The sequence below is a fragment of the Conger conger genome, chromosome 7, assembly GCF_963514075.1.
Source record: "Conger conger chromosome 7, fConCon1.1, whole genome shotgun sequence".
Lineage (NCBI taxonomy): Eukaryota > Metazoa > Chordata > Actinopteri > Anguilliformes > Congridae > Conger > Conger conger.
In genome coordinates this window covers 60,734,300-60,757,284 of record NC_083766.1, presented here as the reverse complement: position 1 = coordinate 60,757,284, position 22,985 = coordinate 60,734,300, and the positions used below count along the sequence as shown (strand labels likewise).

Below are 22,985 nucleotides of genomic sequence, written 5' to 3'. Positions count from 1 at the left end.
ATATGGTTTCCGTGTCCCTTATAGAGATATGCACCAATTTAAATACCTGATTCTTCACTACTATGCAGGTTGAGCGTATGGTAGTGGAAATTTAGATAGACCTGTTTTAGGTGAATCAAAGGAAAAGAAACCAAAACTCCAATAAACACAGTACAACTACTTAAAATAAACATACAAACAATACATACATACATTAAAGAGGTGGATAATGAATATTTTCCCTTTGCTCTGACAAAATCCACCTATGCCAGTCTAAGGCTTCAATGAACTCCCTTACGACATGACTAGGGTTCTTGTTCAGACAAAAGTCCAGAATCTCTTGCTTGGCAGCAGCAAACCAACCCTCGGCATATGTTCTGCAGGCTAAGACACGCTCGATGGTATGGGTCCGATTGACAAGTGAACGGCTGATAGAAAGGAGCGCCTGCGCTTCAGATCTAACAGCCGTGAATATATTTTTTGTTAACTATTAATGATATGTTTGAGACCAGTGATCATCTGGTTTAACAAACTTGTTGAAAATTTAGGATAATTAATTATCCTATAAGTTTTGGACGGCACGTCTGCCGAAGAATTCAGAAACTAAATTATCAAGCTGTGCCTGTAGCCATGCATACTACTATATTGCAGTATATTGCATGCAGAACAGAATGCTGGGAAGGTTAAAACTAACATATACCAAATACAAGATGTGTAATGCAGCTATTTGCTTCAAAATATAAAAATTTATGCAGGGTGAATGTCTGCAGAAATCTGTAATCAAATTAAATAATTGATCAAAAACAATACATCAAAACAAAACAAATCATACACTCTCTCAAGATAAATCATTGGGAGTGCAGGTTCACTGCTCTTACAAGAAGAAACACCACAGGTGACAAACAATTGGGGAAGGAGAGACAAGACGCACAAAGGGAGCAGTGGGAAGCTGTGAGGGGGGTAGTGAGGAACTGAGAAGTTTGAAACTGTGGGGGGAGTAGAATGACCCATAAACATGTAAACATTATACATTTGGCCTATGCCTAAATCATTTTATTTATCCTATAGGATAAATGATATAATCAGGGAATTCATCCTTTTTATAAAGGATGTATCCCTACTAGGGCAAAGCTTATTTGACATTTATTACAGAACATTTGGTATATTTAACTCTCCACATGCCCATAACAAATGCTTTCTAAACTACAGCCTATGTATTTAATTACAAGTATACAACTGTTGCCAATACAGGTAGCACAGGCCAGAGGACTCAGCTTCCAGCAGCTGAGAAAGACAGACATTCTGTGAGGCGACACCCCACACCAGTCTCAGAGGTCTAGACATAGGCACCACATGCAGCAGATTCCCCAACCTTGTAGCAGCGCATCAGAGGGGTGGAGACTTGTATCTGCTGTGGCACCCAGTGGCCCTATGACGTAACATCGGGCCCAGTTATTCAGACCAAACATCTGATTTGGGAAGAAATTTGACTTTGACCTTTGTTGATGACACACGGAATGGTTTGAGTATTTTAAAAACTGCTGTTCTCCTGGCCTTTTCACGCACATCAGTCTCTAGAGTTTACAGAGAATGGTGCAAAAAACCCAAAAACATTCAGTGAGTAGAAGTTCTATGGGCAAAAATGCCTTCTTAATGAGAGAGGTCACTGGAGAATGGTTAGGGGTGCGTTTCCCGAAGCCTTCTTAACGCTACGTCATTCATAACTTGTACCTTAAGCTCTACCTGAACGTTTCAGGCTGTTTCCCGAAATGTTCTTAGCTAAGTATACCTTCTGTACATTGTACTTTCGTGAGGCTCTTCTGGACCGCTCTTCACTGTACCTTAGCGATGTTGTCAGCTCACTCAGCTTGTGGCCACCACTGTTACGACCGCAAGCCTCTGAAATCAGCTGTTGCTCTTAGTTACATCTCAATCTGTCAAGCAATATGTACACTAATAATTCTACAGTTGTAGTTGGCTAATAATATGACTAAAATACCACTTTAATGGCACTGTTTTCATGCAAATAACGAAGGATGCATGTTGCCTAATTGCCTTTTAAATGATATTCATAAACTGACGATTTTCCACTCTCTCTGTGTGCTGGAGCGATGTTTAATCCGAGTTCTTTCTTGTTTTTTTTGGACACCGTAGTCTTAAAACTGGAAAATAATATTTCTTTATTCAGCACCACATCTAACAATATCTCCATTTCCTTTGCTATGAAGCTGTGGGACCGCTTATTTCAGTTTTTTTCCACTATATCTTATGTAAAAAAATAAATAAAAAAATGTTGATTTCATGTTGGGTGGCACGGATGGTGCAGTGGGAAGCACTGCCACCTCACAGCAAGGAGGTCCTGGGTTTGAATCCCTGTTGACCGGGGCCTCTCTGTGCGGAGTTTGCATGTTCTCCCTCTGTCTGCGTGGGTTTCCTCCGGGTACTCCGGTTTCCTCCCAAAGTCCAAAGACATGCAGGTTCGGCTGATTGGAGAGTCTAAATTGCCCGTCGGTATGAGTGTGTGAATGAATGGTGTGTGTGCCCTGCGATGGACTGACAGGGCGTCAGTCCATCGCAGGGCACACACACCATTCGTCCAGGGTGTATTCCTGCCTTTTGCCCAATGTATGCTGGCCAATGTATGCTGGGATAGGCTCCAGCCCTCCTGCGACCCTGTTCAGGATAAGCGGGTTCACATAATGGATGGATGGATGGATCTTTTTCTTTTCTTTGCCCATTCTTTGTGAAAAGAATTATCAAGCTTAATGACGAGTTTCACAGTTAGCCATTTTGCCTCTCTAAGAAGCAGCAGCATCACTTCTTTCACCATTACTGAATGTAAATAAACAAAACCTGTGCCATTGCTTCCCTAACCATGACAAAAGGCTTTATTTTCCCTTCATGATTTCGGCCTGTATAAATAAATGTTAATAAAGAGGTAATGGGATTTTGGAAATAACTTGGCAAACTTAACCATTCAAAAACCCCAGAGTGAGAGAGAGCATATGCATACATGCTTTGTGCATGTGACGTATGTGTGCTGTCATACACAGAACATGTTCCAGCAGAATGCAAGAGCGGTTCTGTTAGAATTGGGCCCTGGCAGGATCAGAGTGTAACATTCTAGGGCTATAATCCATCCATCCATCCATTTTCACCCGCTTATGCGGAGTCGGGTCGCGGTGGCAGTGGGTAATCCAGGGGTTCCTCTCCCCATCAACGGATTCCAGCTCCTCCTGGGGGATCCCGAGGCATTCCCAGACCAGGAGGGATATATAATCTCCAATGGGAGGCGCCGGGAAGCATCCTGATCAGATGCCCGAACAACCTCAATTGGCTCCTTCGGACACGAAGGAGCAGCGGCTATACTCCGAGCTCCCTCTGGATGTCCCTCTGGATGTCCGAGCTCCTCTCTAGCGGACACAGCTCTCACTTTGGTTATAAAAGGACCGGATGGCTTGTAAAGTCCTTCTCCATAGCGTCCCCAAACTCCTCCCATACCCAGGTTTTTGTTTCAGCGACTGCCGAAGCCGCAGCCCTTCTGGCCACCGGTACCTGTTGCTTCAGGGGATCCCCAGGCCAGCCAAGCCCGAAAGACCTCCTTCTTCAGTTTGACGACCTCCCTCTTGGTGTGCCGCCCCGACAGGCACCGATGATCTTCTGGCCACAGCTCCTGCTTCCCACCTCTGCAATGGAGGTTTTGAACATGGCCCACTCGTACTCCATGTCCCCAGTCTCCCCCGGGAAGCGTGAGATGTTCTGTCTGTCCGGCAGCCTCCCCGGCCACTTGATCCAACTCACCACCAGGTGGTGATCAGTTGACAGCTCTGCTCCTCTCTTCACCCGAGTGTCCATGGCCGCAGGTCTGATGATACGACCATAAAGTCGATCATTGATCTTTGGCCTAAGGTGCTCTGGTACCAAGTACACTTATGAGCTACCCTATGCTCGAACATAGTGTTTGTTATGGACAATCCATGACCAGCACAGAAGTCCAATAACAAGACACCGCTCGGGGTAAGATCAGGCAGGCCATTCATCCGAATCACCCCCTTTCAGGTTTCTGCGTCATTGCCCACGTGAGCGTTGAAGTCACCCAGCAGAACTATGGAGTCTCCAGGCGGCACCTTTTCCAGGATGCCGCCCGGTGACTCCAAGAAGACCGGATACTCTGAACTGCCGTTTGGTGCATAAGCACAAACAACAGTCAGAGCTTTCCCCCCAGCGACACGTAGTCGCAAAGAGGTGACCCTCTCGTTCCCCGGGTGAAACTGCAACATAGTGGCACTCAGCCGGTGGCTTGTGAGCCGATAAGCTCTCCTCCCGGGTCTGGCTCCAGAAGGGGGTCCCTTTTCTGGGTGAGGTGGCTTGGTATTTGTGTGGCCCCTCACCCGGGACCAATTTGCCTTGGGAGACCCAGTGCTAGCAATGCTAATGCTAATGCCCCCGACAACATAGCTCCCAGAATCACCGGGACACACAAACCCCTCCACCACATTAAGGTGCCGATTCCTTGGAGAGGCCACCTATAAGAGAAGGGCAAAATATATTTTAACATTAGAAATGTTGCTAGTGAACACACATATGCGTTGCACTTGTCACCCCCCCACCCCACTTGACCTGTTTGACTCTAGGAAACCCTTCACTTGAACTCTGATGCAAGCAACTTGGGCCTTGACATAGTCCTGTTGCAGCTCAGCCAAGAATGCAATTACTGCATGAGGAGATGGGAGCTGCTGGCAGTGGTGGTTGCGCTTCATCCCTTGTAGATGTACCTTCAAAGACAGTAGTTCTGGCTCTGTACATGCCATGCAACTGTCCAGTGGCAGCTCAGATTCAAAGAGACTGGATTGCTTGCAGGATTGAACTATGGCAAAACATTCACTTCACATTAGAGGACCAGCAGGGGCCAAGCACAGCAATGCAGGCGGGTGCTCGCTTTTGGCGCGCTTTTACTAGGGAGGTCAAAGTGGAGTTTTAGAATGTAGACCGCTGTTTGTGCCAATACAGTTTGCCAATAACAAATGTAAAGACCAAACATCTGAATTGGGAAGAATTTGACTGTTGGTGATGGTGCAAAAAAACCAAAAACATTCAGTGAGTAGAAGTTCTATGGGCATAAGTGCCTTCTTAATGCGAGAAGTCAGAGGAGAATGGCCAGGGGTCCTTTCCCCCAACGCTACGTTGTTCATAAGTTGTACCTTAAGCTCTACTTTTAGCGTGTTTCCCAAAACTTAGCTAAGTATACCTTCTGTACTGAGACAGGTGCGTGGGGGGTTGGACCCAAAATGCACGACTCAGAAACAGGGGTGTAATAAAGTCCCATCAGGGCTTCAGTCAGGGAATGTCCAGTGAGCATCGTCAAAGAACAAGCAATGTTCATACACGTAAAATCCAGCCCAAAACCAAAGTAAAGTACCGAGAGAGAAGGCAGTCTCGTAATCGGTACACCATGCAAAAACGGTAGCCAGGCTCAGGGTCGATGAGCCTGGCTACCGGGGCAAAAAGCACAAAGACAGCAGGCAAAGTCGTGGTACACTTAGGCAATGGTCAACAAAACAGAAGTCAATAATCTTTGGTCAATAAACAGGCTTGTATCGTAACAGGTAGACAATGGCTTGACAAAAATGCTAAAGAGATGCACTGACGAACAGGAGGCAACAATTTTGCAAAGACAAGACATGGAACTGAGCTTATATGCAGGTGAAGACAGGTGCAGACAATTAGCTTGAGAGCAGCATGAGAATGGAAATCAGGTGTGGAGGACTGACAAGTTAACGAGGTAATTAGTAATCATTAGTAATCAACCTATCCTGCCCTAGCGTTAGTAAATTAGTAAATGACATGCACAAGAAACGTAAGGTAACATGAACACATGGTTAGAATGTTAGTATTACCCAATCCTGATCTAAAGGTAGTAGATTAGTAAGAAGACAATGGAAATTGAAACAATTAGGTTGTGAGTGACAAAAAGGGAGAGAGAGAAAGCAGGAATGCAAGGTTTGCAGAAAGACACGAAAGAGTGTATGCTAAACAATGAACAGAACCACATAACATGAAACAAACATAAATCATGAAATAACAAGTTTGCCAAATTATGACAATAAACTATATAACATGACATGGCAAGACAAAGAAAAAAATGGTAACAAGAACTAAGCATGAAACATAACATGACAAAACAATAAAATGTAACAAGAAATAAAACATAAAAACATGGCGAGACTAGACTAACATAATACGTGACCTGACAATAACCAAGACAATAACTAAACATGAAACATGACGTGATAAACATGAAACGTGACATGTACGTTGTACGTTCGTAAGGTTGGTCTGGACCGCTCTTAGCTATACCTTAGCGATGTTGTCAGCTCACTCTGCTTGTGGCCACCACTGTTATGACCGCAAGCCTCTGAAATCAGCTGTTGCTCTTAGTTACATCTCAATCTGTTCAGCAATATGTACACTAATAATTCTACAGTTGTAGTTTGCTAATAATATTACTAAAATACCACTTTAATGTCACTGTTTACAAGCAAATAATAAGAATGTAAATTACGAAGGATGCATGTTGCCTAATTGACTTTAAAATGATATTCAGAAACTGACGATTTCCCACTCTCTTTGTGTGCTGGAGCGATGTTTAACCATAGTTCTTTCTTGTTTTTTTTGGACACCGTAGTCTTAAAACTGGAAAATAATGTTTCTTTATTCAGCGCTACGTGTAATATTATCTCCATTTCCTTTGCTATGAAGCTGCTTATTTCAGTTTTTTTCCACCATATCGTATGTAAAAAAAAAAGTATATATATATATATATATATATGTATATATAAATATATATATATATATATATATATATATATATATAGATATATATATATAAATAACGTTTATTTCGTGTTGGTGCGTTTTGCTTGTTGGTGCGCTTTTACTGAAAACGTCAGCTAATCATAGAAAATTGTGAATTACACCAGTAATGTGATGGTGCTTCTGCCAAATCAACCCTGATTGCAAAGTAATTTATGGTACTATGACAAAGATATTTAAAAAATAAAAGTAAAACATGAAATGCCAAAGAAACCGTTTCACTAACTGTATATATAATTATATAAAATTAAATATACAGTTGGATAATTTAGTTTGTACAATTTTAATTATATTAATACGTTCCCACAAGTCATGATGAATGCAATATTTTAAAGTATTCCTGCTATGTTTTATTAAAAAATAACAGTACTTTCTCTCATAACGCAGTCAAACAGTAACTGCATGGAGTGCATTATCGATATTAGAGCAAGTCGATGGGCCTAACAACATTGCTGTCCCTAAAGCAACAGCCCAAGTGATAGTTTGGGGAACACACGTAGAGTAAACAACTTTAGTCAGGTATACCTTAGAGAGTCTTCGTCAAGCGCTAAGAGACACCGTTATCAGGAAACGCACCCCAAACCATAAGCTTAAATGCTGAAAATGATCTAAAAACTCACCCAACTAGCCCAACTTTATATAATAAACTTTATATGTGCCCAATATGCAATTACAGAGGTAGAAGTGTCTGTCACGTTGTTATCAATGAGAGATGTGACTTGTTTTCATGTAGTGCACAATCTGTCCGAATAGAATGAGAAGGCATTCATATTAAAGATCTTGGTAAATGGGTTCATACCCTGTTTAGTTGTCCAGTGAGTCTGTAACTCTGGAGTTTGCATTTATTTTGCTCAACTTTATACATCTAAGACAGGCATTCTGGTGGCCCAGAGAATGTCAATTTATTTTGTCTCTGAAAAGCACCCTCCTTTACTGCATTCTTTACTGTCTTTCGCGTCAGTTGACCAGTGAATCTGTAACATTTGTATTTCTTGGACTGTTCTTCCCTGTATGTATATATCATTTGATAAATTACAAACATACACGCATACCTCTGATGACATATGACAGAATCGTATTACTCCCTGCCATTTTATTAAAGCTGATAGACCAAGAATTTTCTTTTCTTTGCCCATTCTTTGTGAAAGAATTATCAAGCTTAATGACGAGTTTCACGGTTAGCCATTTTGCCTCTCGATGAAGCAGCAGCATCACTTCTTTCATCATTACTTAATGGCCCTCTCTTGAAAGATGGCCAAATAAACAAAACCTGGGCCATTGCTTCCCTAACCATGACAAAAGGCTTTATTTTCCCTTAATAATTTCGGCCTGTTTAAATAAATGTTAATAAAGAGGTCATGGGATTTTGGAAATAACTTGGCAAACTGCCAACTTAACCATTCAAAAACCCCAGAGTGAGAGAGAGAGAGCATATGCATACATGCTTTGTACATGTGACGTATGTGTGCTGTCATACACAGAACATGTTCCAGCAGAATACAAGAGCGGTTCTGTCAGAATTGGGCCCTGACAGGATCAGAGTGTGACATTCTAGGGCTATAATCCATCCATCCATCCATTTTAACCCGCTTATGCGGAGTCGGGTCGCGGTGGCAGTCGGCTAAACAGGGTAATCCAGGCGTTCCTCTCCCCATCAACGGATTCCAGCTCCTCCTGGGAGATCCCGAGGCATTCCCAGACCAGGAGAGATATATAATCTCCAGCGGGTTCTGGGTCTACCTTGGGGTCTCCACCCAGTTGGACGTGCCCGGAAAAGCTCCAATGGGAGGCGCCGGGAAGCATCCTGATCAGATGCCCGAACCACCTCAATTGGCTCCTTTGGACGCGAAGGAGCAGCGGCTATACTCCAAGGTCCCTCTGGAAGTCCCTCTGGATGTCCGAGCTCCTCACCCTATCTCTAGCGGACACAGCTCTCACTTTGGTTATAAAAGGACCGGATGGCTTGTAAAGTCCTTCTCCATAGCGTCCCCAAACGCCTCCCATACCCGGGTTTTTGTTTCAGCGACTGCCGAAGCCGCAGCCCCGCGGACGGGGGGCTCCGCCAGATGTTCCCAGTTCACGCTCACTACACGTTTGGGTTCATGGGGTCTGTCCGGCAGAATCCCCGGCCACTTGATCCAACTCACCACCAGGTAGTGATCAGTTGACAGCTCTGCTCCTCTCTTCACCCGAGTGTCCATGGCCGCAGGTCTGATGATACGACCATAAAGTCGATCATTGATCTTTGGCCTAAGGTGCTCTGGTACCAAGTACACTTATGAGCTACCCTATGCTCGAACATGGTGTTTGTTATGGACAATCCATGACCAGCACAGAAGTCCAATATCAAGACACCGCTCGGGTTAAGATCAGGCGGGCCATTCCTCCGAATCACCCCCTTTCAGGTTTCTCCGTCATTGCCCTTTTCCAGGATGCCGCCTGGTGACTCCAAGAAGACCGGATACTCTGAACTGCCGTTTGGTGCATAAGCACAAACGACAGTTAGAGCTTTCCCCCCCAGCAACACGTAGTCGCAAAGAGGTGACCCTCTCGTTCCCCGGGTGAAACTGCAACACAGTGGCACTCAGCCGGTGGCTTGTGAGCCGATAAGCTCTCCTCCCGGGTCTGGCTCCAGAAGGGGGCCCCTTTTCTGGGTGAGGTAGCTTGGTATTTGTGTGGCCCCTCACCCGGGACCAATTTGCCTTGGGAGACCCAGTGCTAGCAATGCTAATGCTAACGCCCCCGACAACATAGCTCCCAGAATCACCGGGACACACAAACCCCTCCACCACATTAAGGTGCCGATTCCTTGGAGAGGCCACCTATAAGAGAAGGTCAAAATATACTTTAACATTAGAAATGTTGCTAGTGAACACACATATGCGTTGCACTTGTCACCCCCCCACCCCGTACTTGACCTGTTTGACTCTAGGAAACCCTTCACTTGAAATCTGATGCAAGCAACTTGGGCCTTGACGTAGTCCTGTTGCAGCTAATTGAAAAGGGGAGAAGGTGGTTGCCTTCCTCAGTTGCTAGCTCAGCAAAGAATGCAATTACTGCATGAGGAGATGGGAGCTGCTGGCAGTGGTGGTTGCGCTTCATCCCTTATAGATGTACCTTCAAAGACAGTAGTTCTGGCTCTGTACATGCCATGCAACTGTCCAGTGGCAGCTCAGATTCAAAGAGACTGGATTGCTTGCTGGATTGAACTATGGCAAAACCTTCACTTCACAGTAGAGGACCAGCAGGGGCCAAGCACAGCAATGCAGGCGGGTGCTCGCTTTTGGCGCGCTTTTACTAGGGAGGTCAAAGTGGAGTTTTAGAATGTAGACCGCTGTTTGTGCACGTGAGTTCGCCAATACATTTCTCGCAGAAAACGTAATTTGTCCACTTTTTTACTTCACAGTATCGGTGATCAAACTTACAATAACTAAGTGCTAGCGTGTTCTAAGCCTTTACTGATCCCTGTACGAGGTTAGCATGATGTAGCTAGGATACGGGAATAGCACAAAGCCATAAAATTTGCTTTTTAACGGCACTTAGTCATTCGAACGATAGAAATAAAAGCATTCGATTTCGTTCAACAGCACCGAATATTTCTGTCGCACCTGTCTATTGTCAACATCCATTGAAACTATTAAAAAGTAACCAGGGACTTTGGACTTATAAGGCTGGACATACTGAGTATCCAGCGAAAATATTGACCTGGCTACAGTCACAATTCTGAGAGTTCCAACTGCCACCAACTGCCATGTAAGAGCGCGTGAAGTAAACCAGTAAAAGCTATTGCTGCGTCACCATTTTCGAGCTCCATAAATGTAAACAATGGAATGTTGGGTGAAATCTGCCTGTTTTTCGGTGCCGTCGGGGTCCAGCATTTAACATTTAACACAAAGCCACAAAAACAGTCATTTCATCACATTAAAATTCCACCTAAGCAGAATTATTGTCCATAACACGTTAATTTAAGGTTAAACTGAGATTTTAATCAAAATATTCATGTTGATTTCCGGAAATACATTTTTCAGTTGTCCTCCCTACTTTTACTAGCAGCTCCTTTCGCCACTGTGAGCAGGCCATGGAGAAATAGTGGGAGTGTCATGGTTTCCCCAGATGACATATGGAATTTCCAGGTTTTACCTCTCTACCACGTGAGGGCGTGCCAGCCATGGTCAGCATGAAATTAACTTCCACATGCGGAATGCGGGTGTAATCATTGCCGATTGCAGTCAGCTGTGTGGAGAGCTATGTAAGTCACTTCCTGGCAATGCTCTGGGCTTTGGTGTTTCATTCTGACATGTACACTAAGTAAAGAGGTAAAGAGTTAGTTGGAGGACTGTATTGCTTTTAGTCTTTGGTTGGGTGGTTCCCCTGGACCTTCCCTATTTTGGAGCGAGCGACGTTCCATTGAGGAATCTTGTTTTTCCCTGACCAATGTTATCTCTCAGGTCAATTTTCTGTTGCCGAAATGTTTTGGTCCCCTTTTTTCAGTTCTTTTTTCACGAGACTTGCCTGTTCCCAAAGGCATTCCGTGCTAGTCTGCATTTACCCTGTTCAACGGATTTTGCAGTTTTGTTTTAGTTGGCTTTCCACCTGGGAGTTTCTGTGCCGTTTTATGTTTTTTCCCTCTCCTCTAGTGGCCCCACACGTGAGGGTTTCCAAGATTATATCAGTGGTTATTCAACTTCTTATTGGTAAGTTTGTGTTCCCGATCCGTTCCCTCTTGGTCTACCGCCCCCGCTCCCTCACAGGGAGAAACTGAGAATAACAAATGTTGATTGAATCCAGGCCAAGAACAGAAATGCCACACTGCTGCAGTAATAATGTATCTCACAGGGAGGCTGCACCTGTGGCTCTGATTCCCTAGGCTGCATGTTACACTGCAGTAATATGTCAGAAGCAGCATCACCCGTGTTTCGATTCATCATCCCTGAGTGTGGGGGCGGTCCTCTCCTGCCTAAATGAGTGACAGGACAGAGAGGGGAGGGTCCCTAAAGGGCAGGATAAAACCTGAGAGCCCGTCAAGAAGAGAGGACTGCTCACCTGAAACCTAAGACAGGTATTTACACCTTACAGTACAGTCATAGAATGCTTCAGTTACTGCAGTTGTACTAGATTATATTGTGTGAGCACTGGGAACAGTACAGATGATTCTTGCAGACCTTAGAAATAAAGATAAGTTATTCCCGTTATAATAATGGGATTTCTCTGATATATATATATTCATCTAATCAGTTTTTGATCTGTTTTCAGGGTCCGCTCTGGGTCACTGAGGCTCTCAGGCACCCAGTCAAGCAGCTTTCTGAACTTAATTTAGGAAATGTGAAAGTCAACCTGACAGACTTTCAGGAGTTAGAATCTGAGTTGTGTATTGAAAGTAGAATTTCATTTCAAACTAGGCTTAATTAGAGTCTGCAAAATTGGCCCACATTTCATATTAAATCTGTCTGAACTTTAACCTCATATTCATGGTTTTATTATTTGTCATGTTCTGGTGTATGGAGCCAAAACACCAGAAACTGTTAATGTTCAAGAAGTTAGGCACTGCATAATATTTTGCTTTTCTCAGTCTGACAGAATTTCCCAGGAAATCTGGGATGAACATAACCTACAACAGTCCCATCCTGTTGATTCAGGGCATCGACATTCCCCATCGTTTCATTTACCCAGCGTTTGCCCTGGTGTTGGTCGCCTACCTGATCATCCTGACCACCAACTTAGGGGTCATGCTGCTTATTTTGATGGACAGGAGCCTTCAGCAGCCAATGTACCTGCTGTTCTTCAGCCTGTCCTTCAACGACGTCCTGGGAAGCACGGTGGTTCTGCCTCGAATGATGTTGGACATCGTCTCCACCAACCCATCCATCAGCTACTCCTTGTGTGTCTCCCAGGCCTTCTTCGGCCAAACTTATACCGTTTCCTGCCACACGGTGATGATGATCATGGCCTTTGACAGGTATGTGGCCATATGCCACCCTCTGAGATACACCTCCATCATGAGCCCCACCATGGTGGCTAAACTGACTGTGTCCGCATGGAGCACATCGATCGTTCTGATCTCCATCGTACTGGGCCTCGCAGTACGGCTAACACGCTGCCGTTCCATTATTCTAAATGCCTTCTGTGACATTGCATCTCTGTACAAGCTCTCCTGTCAGGACTTAACCATTAACAATATCACTGGGCTTACCTGCAGTATCATAATCAATGGATTGTCCATCGCCAGCATGGCCTTCACATATTTCAGGATCCTGATCAGCTGTGTCTCCAAAAAGAACAAGGAGCTGAACAGAAAGGCCATGCAGACTTGCTCCTCCCATCTGGTCCTCTATCTGATCATGCTCTGCTCCGGATACCTCGTTATCATTTTGCATCGTCTTCAGATTCACAACGGCTACCGGACGTTGGTGGGACTTCTCTTTCTCATCATTCCCGCCAACATGAACCCCATCATATATGCTATACAGACCAAGGAACTAAGGACCAAGATTGTGCAGATACTTTATTCAAAAGTAACCCAGCTGCAGTAATGAAAAAATGTGGCCTTTAAACCAACTGCAGCATAATGGATGCTCTTATCTATTATGTTAAACTAGTGTCTTACACTGTCGTATGCACTTAGTGACCACTTAATTAGTTACACCTGTACACCAGCTTGTTCATGCAAATATCTAGTCAGCCAATCATATAGCAGCAACTCAATTCATTCAAGCATGCAGAAATGGCTAGGAGGTTCAGTTGCTATTCAGACCAAACATCTGAATTGGGAAGACTTTGACTGTTGGTGATGGTGCAAAAAAACCAAAAACATTCAGTGAGTAGAAGTTCTATGGCCAAAAGTGCCTTCTTAATGAGAGAAGTAAGAGGAGAATGGCCAGGGGTGCTTTTCCCCAAGCCTTCTTAACGCTACGTCATTCATAAGTTGTGCCTTAAGCTCTACCTTAATGCTTTAGCGTGTTTCCCAAAATGTTCTTCGCTAAGTATACCTTCTGTACTGAGATGGGTGCGTGGGGGGTTGGACCCAAAATGCACGACTCAGAAACAGGGGTGTAATAAAGTCCCGTCAGGGCTTTATTCAGGGAATGTCCAGTGAGCGTAGTCAAAAAACAAGCAATGTTCATACACGTAAAATCCAGCCAGAAACCAAAGTATAGTACCGAGAAAGAAGGCAGTCTCGTAATCGGTACACCATGCAAAAAGTCCGGTAGCCAGGAAAGCTGTCAGCAGGGCAGAAGTACAAGCTGTGGACGGTAGGCAGGCTCAAGGTCGATGACACCACAAGAGTCAAGACCGAAGTCTGCGCAGCGGGGCAAAAGCACAAAGATAGCAGGCTAAGTCGTGGTACAGGCAGGCAATGGTCAACAAAACAGAAGTCAATAATCTTTGGTCAATAAACAGGCTTGGATCGTAACGGGTAGACAATGGCTTGACAAAAATGCTCAATAGATGCACTGATGAACAGGAGGCAACAATTTTGCAAAGACAAGACATGGAACTGAGCTTATATGCAGGTATAGACAGGTGCAGACAATTAGCTTGAGAGCAGCATGAGAATGGAAATCCGGTGTGGAGGATTGACGAGGTAATTAGTAATCGTTAGGAATAAACCTATCCTGCCCTAGCATTAGTAAATTAGTAAATGACATGCACAAGAAAGGTATGGTAACATGAACACATGGTTAGAATGTTAGTATTACCCAATCCTGATCTAAAGTTAGTAGATTTGTAAGAAGACAAGGGAAATTGAAACAATTAGGGTGTGACAGAAAGGGAGAGAGAGAAAGCAGGAATGCAAGGTTTGTAGAAAGACACAAAAAAGTGTTTGCTAAACAATTAACAGAACCACATAACATGAAACAAACATAAATCATGACACAAAAAGTTTGCGAAATTATGACAATAAACTATATAACATGACATGGCAAGACGAATAAATGGTAACAAGAACTAATCATGAAACATAACATGACAAAACAATAAAATGTAACAAGAAATAAAACATAAAAACATGGCGAGAATAGATTAACATAATACGTGACCTGACAATAAGGTAACCAAGACAATAACTAAACATGAAACATGACGTGACAAACATGAAATGTGACATGTATGTTGTACGTTCGTAAGGTTGGTCTGGACCGCTCTTAGCTATACCTTAGCGATGTTGTCAGCTCACTCTGCTTGTGGCCACCACTGTTATGACCGCAAGCCTCTGAAATCAGCTGTTGCTCTTAGTTACATCTCAGTCTGTTAAGCAATATGTACACTAATAATTGTGCAGTTGTAGTTGGCTTATAATATTACTAAAATACCATTTTAATGGCACTGTTTTCATGCAAATAATAAAATTGTAAATTACGAAGGATGCATGTTGCCTAATTGCCTTTTAAATGATATTCATAAACTGACGATTTCCCACTCTCTCTGTGTGCTGGAGCGATGTTTAACCATTGTTTTTTCTTGTTTTTTTTGGACACCGTAGTCTTTAACTGGAAAATAATGTTTCTTTATTCAGCGCCACATCTAACATTATCTCCATTTCCTTTGCTATGAAGCTGTGGGACCGCTTATTTCAGTTTTTTTCCACAATATCTTTTGTCAAAAAAAATAATAATAATAAAAAATAAAATGTTGATTTTGTGTTGGTGCGTTTTGCTTGTTGGTGCGTTTTGCTTGTTGGTGCGCTTTTACAGAAAACGTCAGCTAATGATAGAAAATAGTGAGGAATGAGATGGTGCTTCTGCCAAATCAACCCTGATTGTAAAGTCATTTAAGGTACTATGACAAAGATATTAATATAATGTAAATAAAACATGACATGCCAAAGAAGGCGTATTGCTAGATGGCGTAGTCAGAAACCGTATCATGAACCGTATATATAATTTGGTGAAAATTATATATACAGTTGGATGTATATGTATACAGTCACGGTAAATGCAATATTGTAAAGTATTCCTGCAGTGTTTTATTCAAAAATAACACTACTTTCTCTCATAACGCAGTCAAACAGTCGCTGCATGGAGTGCATAATCGATCTTAGAGCAAGTCGATGGGCCTAATAACGTTGCACATAGAAGCTATCCCTTAAGCAACAGCCTAAGTGATAGTTGGGGAAGATAGATGGGGAACACACGTAGAGAAGTGAACAACCTTACTAAGGTATACCTTAGAGAGTCTTCATCAAGCACTAAGAGACACCGTTATCAGGAAACGCACCCCAGACTGGTTCAAGCTGACAGGAAGTTGACTGTAACTCAAATAACCATGAATTACAACAGTGGTATGCAGAGCATCTCTGAACAAACAACACATTAAACCTTTGATTGGATGGGCTACACAGCAGCAGAAATAAGTAACAGATACCTCAAAGTGGTCACTGCCTCGGAGATATGGAAACTAATACAATTAGAAATGTATCACTGATGGGGCTGCGGTGGCGCAACAGGCTAAGATGCAGCAGACTTGTGGTTGCAGTCCGTCCGGGGAATGGGGCTCGATTCTCGGTCCTGCCAAAAGCCAAGTTTGGCCGGCTCACGTGGAGCAGCATAATTCTGTGTAGCTAATACTAGCTCTAATTGAATTAGAATTTTCATTTAGTGCACAATCTGTCCAAATAGAACAAGAAGGCATTCATATTAAAGATCTTGGTAAATGGGTTCATACCCTGTTTAGTAGTCCAGTGAGTCTGTAACTCTGGAGTTTGCATTTATTTTGCTCAATGTTATACATCTAAGACAGGCATTCTGGTGGCCGACAGAATGTCAATTTGTTTTGTCTCTGCTTGCCCCATCTGTTACCAGAAAACACCCTCCCAGTGTACTGCATTCTTTACTGTCTTTCGTGTCAGTTGACCAGTGAATCTGTAACATTTGTATTTCTTGGACTGTTCTTTACTGTATGTATATATAATTTCATAAATGACACACATACCCACATCTCTCTGATGACATATGACAGAATCGTATTACTCCCTATCATTTTATTAAAGCTGATACTCCAAGAAAATTCTCAAGCTAAATGACGAGTTTCACAGTTAGCCATTTTGCCTCTCGAAGAAGCAGCAGCATCACTTCTTTCACCATTACTGAATGGCTCTCTCTTGAAAGATGGCCAATGTAAATAAACAAAACCAGGGCCACTGCTTCCCTAACCACGACAAAAGGCTTTATTGTCCCCTCTTGATTTAGGCCTGTATAAATAAATGTTAATAAAGAGGTAATGGGATTTTGGAAATAACTTGGCAAACTGCCAACTTAACCATTCAAAAACCCCAGAGTGAGAGAGAGAGCATATGCAAACATGCTTTGTGCATGTGACTTATGTGTGACATCCATTGTCAGAGACCAGGTAAGAAGGATTGCCTTCATGGCTGAATACTGTCGCTAAGAAGCTAATAACCGCATCAGTTGTGGCATTAGAGACAAACGCCACTTCTGGCCATTGACTGTAGTAGTCTGTAAGAGTGATAGCATAACGGCAGTCCCACCTGGCACACTCAAAGGGACCTGTTATATCAATGGCCACTTTTTCCCAGGGTCCATCTGGCAGTTCCACAGGTGTAAGTGGTGCGGGTGCAGTCACTGCTGTTTTGTCATTATATTGGCATGACACTCATGAAGCAATCATATTCTGTACATATTTGTCCATTTGTGGCCACCAATATAGCTCACGCAGTCTTTGTTTAGTACGAACTATCCCTTGGTGCCCAATATGTACTAAATCTACCACTTTGGACCGCAGGGAAGCGGGAACTATCAAACAATCAGGACCTCTCATGATAAGGGAATTGTCTACACCTAGTTCATCACGCAGATTAAAGCAAGTTCATCTGACACATTCTTTCGGCTTTTCGGCCAGCCCTTCTGTATCTGGTGTCGCAGTTGTGTTAATTCCGGACAGGACTCACAGGCAGTGGTGAACTCTGGGACACATATGGCCTGTAGGGATTGTCGAAAGACCGTAGCCACCATGTCTGGTTCCTCGTCTGCATCTGCTGTAGTAGGCAGGGGAAGCCTGGACAGGTAGTCAGCTGTCAAATTTTGTTTCCCTGGACGGTAAGCAACATCATAAGTAAAACGAAGCAGTCTCGCTGACCATCTTGCACGTCGCAGTCCAGCGTGGTCAGTCCCTTTGGACGTGAGCAGGGTTGCAAGTGCTTGGGGGTCAGTACGCAGCACAAAGTGGTGTCCCCAAAGATATGCTCTCCACCGTTCTACTGCCCAAACACATGCCAATGCCTCACGTTTGACAGTTGAATACTTTCTTCCAGCAGGTGAAAGTGTCCTGGATGCAAACGCTATAATCCTCTCTGTGTTATCTGGATGAAGTTGTGTGAATACACCCCCCAGTCCATAGTCGGAGGCATCAGTAGTCACATAAGTAGGTAACAAAGGATCATATAGAGCCAAGGCAGGCCTCTCCAATATCAGTCTCTTAATATCAGAGAAACTGGACTCAGCTTCAGCAGTCCATTTGAACCGTAGCGGTTCAACAACGGTAGAGAAGTCAGGAATAAACTTACTGTACCATGATGCAAGGCCCAAGAAGGATCGCAGGGAGAATGTGTCCTTTGGGAAAGGGGCGTCGGCCACTGCTCTGACCCGATCTCGGTCAGGGTGAAGTCCTTCTTTGGATACAGTGTGGCCTACAAAACTGAGAGAGGTCTGGTTAAACTTACACTTGTGCATGTTCATCCTGTTTTGAAAAGCAGATGGAGCGGATGCGAGTCCAAATGGAACCCGGCGAAAACAGAAAAGGCCTTTGTGTGTTATGAGTGCAGTTATGTCACGACTGTCTGGGTGTAGTAAGAGCTGGTGGTAAGCAGAGGCTAAGTCAATGGTAGTGAAGACTGTGGCTCCTCGTAGTTCAACGAACAGCTTATCGATATGAGGTAAAGGATGACAATCACTGACAATTGCCTTATTTGGCTCCCTGAAGTCAACACACCTGCGAGGCATTCCTCCCTCCTTTCTCTGGGTCACTGCAATGGGGGAGACCCATGGTGATGCGTCTATACGTTCTATAATGCCCTTTTCCTGTAGGTCCTGGAGCTCATCTCTCACAGCCTGCCTCACCGAAAGTGGAAGCCTCCGCCGTTTCTGTTGTACTGGCACAGCATCTGGTTTAAGTTGTACTTTATGCACAAATCCTTTTGCACACCCAATCTCCTGCACCTGGGCCTCTGGTGCAGCCTGTGGATTTGGGCCTGTCGAGTTAATGACTTTATTGCCCTCAATAAGCATGTGCAATGCCACAAATAAATCTAGCCCTAGCAGAGCAGTGCCTGACTTAACCACTGTGAACGAGCCTGTAGTAGAAAACCCATCATGACGTACTGTGGCATGCATGCATACACCCTTTTACAGGTATTATCTCTCTTGAATAAGTGAGCAGATTCACTGTAGGTTCAGCAAGAACACATGTAGGGAAGAGAGTCTGGTAAGTGCTCTCTGGAATAATAGAAACAGAAGAACCTGTGTCCACTATTAGCTCAATATCATGAAAATGTTCATTAGCTTTCACTTGAACAGTACAGAGGATTTTATCATGTGCAGCATCAGTCATGTAAAGCACAGTCAGTTCATTTATCACTACCTCACGTACCTCCTTGTGGGCAGATTTACAAACTTTGGAAAAATGTCCGACTTTACCGCATGAGTTGCAGGTTACTTTAACCGCTGGGCATGAAGACTTGTTAGCTAAGTGGCTGGTGGATCCGCAACAGTAGCAGGAACTACCGGTAGATTGGACCGCGGAATCTGCAGTCGTTGAAGCAGGTTTCCTCTTTTCCCATGGGCGGCGATTTTCGGCTGTTTGTGAATTGCCTCATGGGTGCAGCAGCAGTGGAAGTAGCGTCAGAAAGAAGGTCAGCATTCCGTTGTCCAGCTTCGATCTGCAAAGCTAGTGAAATAGCTTTAGCCAGGGTCAGGTCAGATTCTAGCAAAAGTCTATCTCAAATATGCGTATTGGCAACTCGTTCTAGAAATTGATCACAAAGCATTTGCTCCTCCAAGGCACAAAACTCACATGGAGCAGCTAGCTCACGTAGTGAGGCAAGAAACTGATTAATAGACTCGTCAGGTCTCTGCGCTCTCTGGCGAAATTTATGACGTTCAGCAATCACATTAACTTTAGGAACGAAGTGTTTTTTCAGACCCTCAACGGCAGACATGTAGGTAGTACCTGTATTTGGTAAAGCATAAAGCAGTCTTTGTCCCTCAGTGCCAAGCGCATGGAGAAGAACAGCACGGTTTCTTAACTCGGGCCAGCTGTCTGGTAGCATCGATAACTAGCATGTAATTTTCAAACATTTTTAACCAAGTAGGGAAAGGAATGGACGGTTCACCTGGACAAGGCATGAAACGTGTGGGTAAAGGTACTGAAACCGACATCCTCGTCGCCAAAATGTGGTATTTTACCGTGTAGAAAGTTCAGTCAGAAAGCAGGCGCCATTAGTATGCATTCAACTTTATCCGAATCCCACCAAGCATTCTCATTCTTTAAATCTCATACATGTTCTCTCGCGCCACCTAGGCATCACTTAATGCCAGAACAGGACACAACACATGCTTTCCCCAGCCAACATGTAAAACCCGGGATTTCCATCTCTCTAGACCATGAGAGGGCGTGCCGGCCACGGTCAGCATGAGACGTTACCTTCCGTATGCAGAATGCGGGTATAATCACTGCAGATTGTGGTCAGCTGCGTGGAGAGCTATTTAAGTCTCTTCCTGGCACTGCTCTGGGCTTTGGTGTTTCATTCTGACACATACATTGAGTAAAGAGGTAAAGATGTGGTTGGAGAACTGAATTGCTTTTAGTCTTGAAAGGCATTACGTTACCTCTTTAGAATTAATTAGAAGCATAGGCACTAGTAGTTCTACTTTGGTTGGGGTGTTCCCCTGGACCTTCTCTATTTTAGTTTCTTAAGTCATCTTCTGTTTAGAAGAGCTAGCGGCAGAGTTCACCTCTTGGGGTTTAGCTTTATCGAAACTCTTCCATTGAGGAATCTCGTTTTTCCCTGACCAACATTATTTCTGAGGTAAATTTTCTGTTGACGAAACAGCGGGGAGTTTTGGTTGTGTTTTTTCAGTTTTTTTTTTCACGTGAGACTCGCCCGTTTCCTTGGGCAATCCGTGCTAGTCTGCACATACCCTGTTCTAGAGACTTTGCAGTTTTGTTTCAGTTGGCATTTCACCAGGGAGTTTCTTTCCCGTTTTATGTTTTTCCCTCTCCTCTAGTGGCCCCACACATTCGTGAGGGTTTCCAAGATTATATCAGTGGTTATTCAACTTCTCATTTGTAACTTTGTGATCCCGTCCTGGTTGCTCTTGGTCTCTCGCCCCCGCTCCCTCACAGGGAGAAACTGAGAATAACAAATGTTGATTGGATCCAGGCCAAGAACAGAAATGCCACACTGCTGCAGTAATAATGTATCTCATAGGGAGGCTGCACCTGTGGCTCTGATTCCCTAGGCTGCATGTTACACTGCAGTAATATGTCAGAAGCAGCATCACCCGTGTTTCAATTCATTACATCATCACTGAGTGTGGGGGCGGTCCTCTCCTGCCTAAATGAGTGACAGGACAGAGAGGGGAGGGCCCCTAAAGGGCAAGATAAAACCTGAGAGTCCGTCAAGAAGAGAGGACTGCCCACCTGAAACCTAAGACAGGTATTTACACCTTTACATTTACAAGTACAGTCATAGAATGGTTTAGTTACTGCGATTCAAACTAGATGATATTGTGTGAGCAATGGGAACAGTACAGATGATTCTTGCAGACCTTAGAAATGAAAATAAGTTAATCCAGTTATAATAATGGGATTTCTCTGATATATATATATTTGTTTTCACATCAGTTTTTGGTCTGTTTTCAGGGTCTGCTCTTGGACGCAGGCTCTCATGCACCCAGTCAAGCAGCTTTCTGAACTTAATTAAGGAAATGTGAAAGTCAACCTGACGGACTTCCAGGACTTAGAATCTGAGTTGTGTCTTGAAAATAGAATTTCATCTCGGACTAGGCTTCATTGGAGTCTGCAAAATTGGCCCATAGTTCATATTAAATCTATTTGAACTTTAACCTCATATTCATGGTTTTATTATTTGTCATGTTCTGGTGTATGGAGCCATGTTCAAGAAGTTAGGCACTGCATAATATTCTGCTTTTCTCAGTCTGATAGAATTTTCCAGGAAATCTGGGATGAACATAACCTACAACAGTCCCATCCTGTTGATTCAGGGCATCGACATTCCCCATCGTTTCATTTACCCAGCATTTGCCCTGCTGTTGGTCGCCTACCTGATCATCCTGACCACCAACATAGGGGTCATGCTGCTTATTTTGATGGAAAGGAGCCTGCAGCAGCCAATGTACTTGCTGTTCTTCAGCCTGTCCTTCAATGACGTCCTGGGAAACACGGTGGTTCTGCCTCGAATGATGTTGGACATCGTCTCCACCATCCCATCCATCAGCTACTCCTGGTGTGTCTCCCAGGCCTTCATCACCCACACTTATGGCACGTCCTGCCACACGGTGATGATGATCATGGCCTTTGACAGGTATGTGGCCATATGCCACCCTCTGAGGTACACCTCCATCATGAGCCCCGCCATGGTGGCAAAACTGACTGTTTCCGCATGGAGCACATCAATAACCATGATCTCCATCGTACTGGGCCTCGCAGTACGGCTAACACGCTGCCGTTCCATTATTCTGAATGCCTTCTGCGACATTTCATCTCTGTACAAGCTCTCCTGCCAGGACTTAAGCATCAACAACATCACCGGGCTCACCTCCATTACCATAATCAATGGATTGTCGATTACCAGCGTGGCCTTCACATATTTCAGGATCCTGATCAGCTGTGTCTCCAAAAAGAACAAGGAGCTCAACAGAAAGGCCATGCAGACCTGCGCCTCCCATCTGGTCCTCTATCTGATCATGCTCTGGTCCGGATTTCTCGTCATGATTTCGCATCGTCTCCCGATTCACAACGGCTACCGGACATTGGCGGCACTTCTCTTTCTCATCATTCCCGCCAATATGAACCCCATCATATATGCTCTACAGACCAAGGAACTTAGGACCAAGATTGTGCAGATACTTTATTCAAAAGTAACCCAGCTGCAGTAA

General features: G+C 44.0%; 2 protein-coding genes across 2 annotated transcripts; both read left to right on the top strand.

Moving 5' to 3' along the window:
* Nucleotides 1-12,449: 12,449 nt before the first annotated feature.
* LOC133133533 (putative gustatory receptor clone PTE03) lies at nucleotides 12,450-13,382 on the top strand. The gene has a single exon (XM_061249634.1). It carries the CDS (start codon nucleotides 12,450-12,452, stop codon nucleotides 13,380-13,382), a length of 933 nt encoding a protein of 310 aa, XP_061105618.1.
* Nucleotides 13,383-22,052: 8,670 nt separating this feature from the next.
* LOC133133532 (olfactory receptor 1500-like) lies at nucleotides 22,053-22,985 on the top strand. Its single transcript, XM_061249633.1, has one exon. It carries the CDS (start codon nucleotides 22,053-22,055, stop codon nucleotides 22,983-22,985), a length of 933 nt encoding a protein of 310 aa, XP_061105617.1.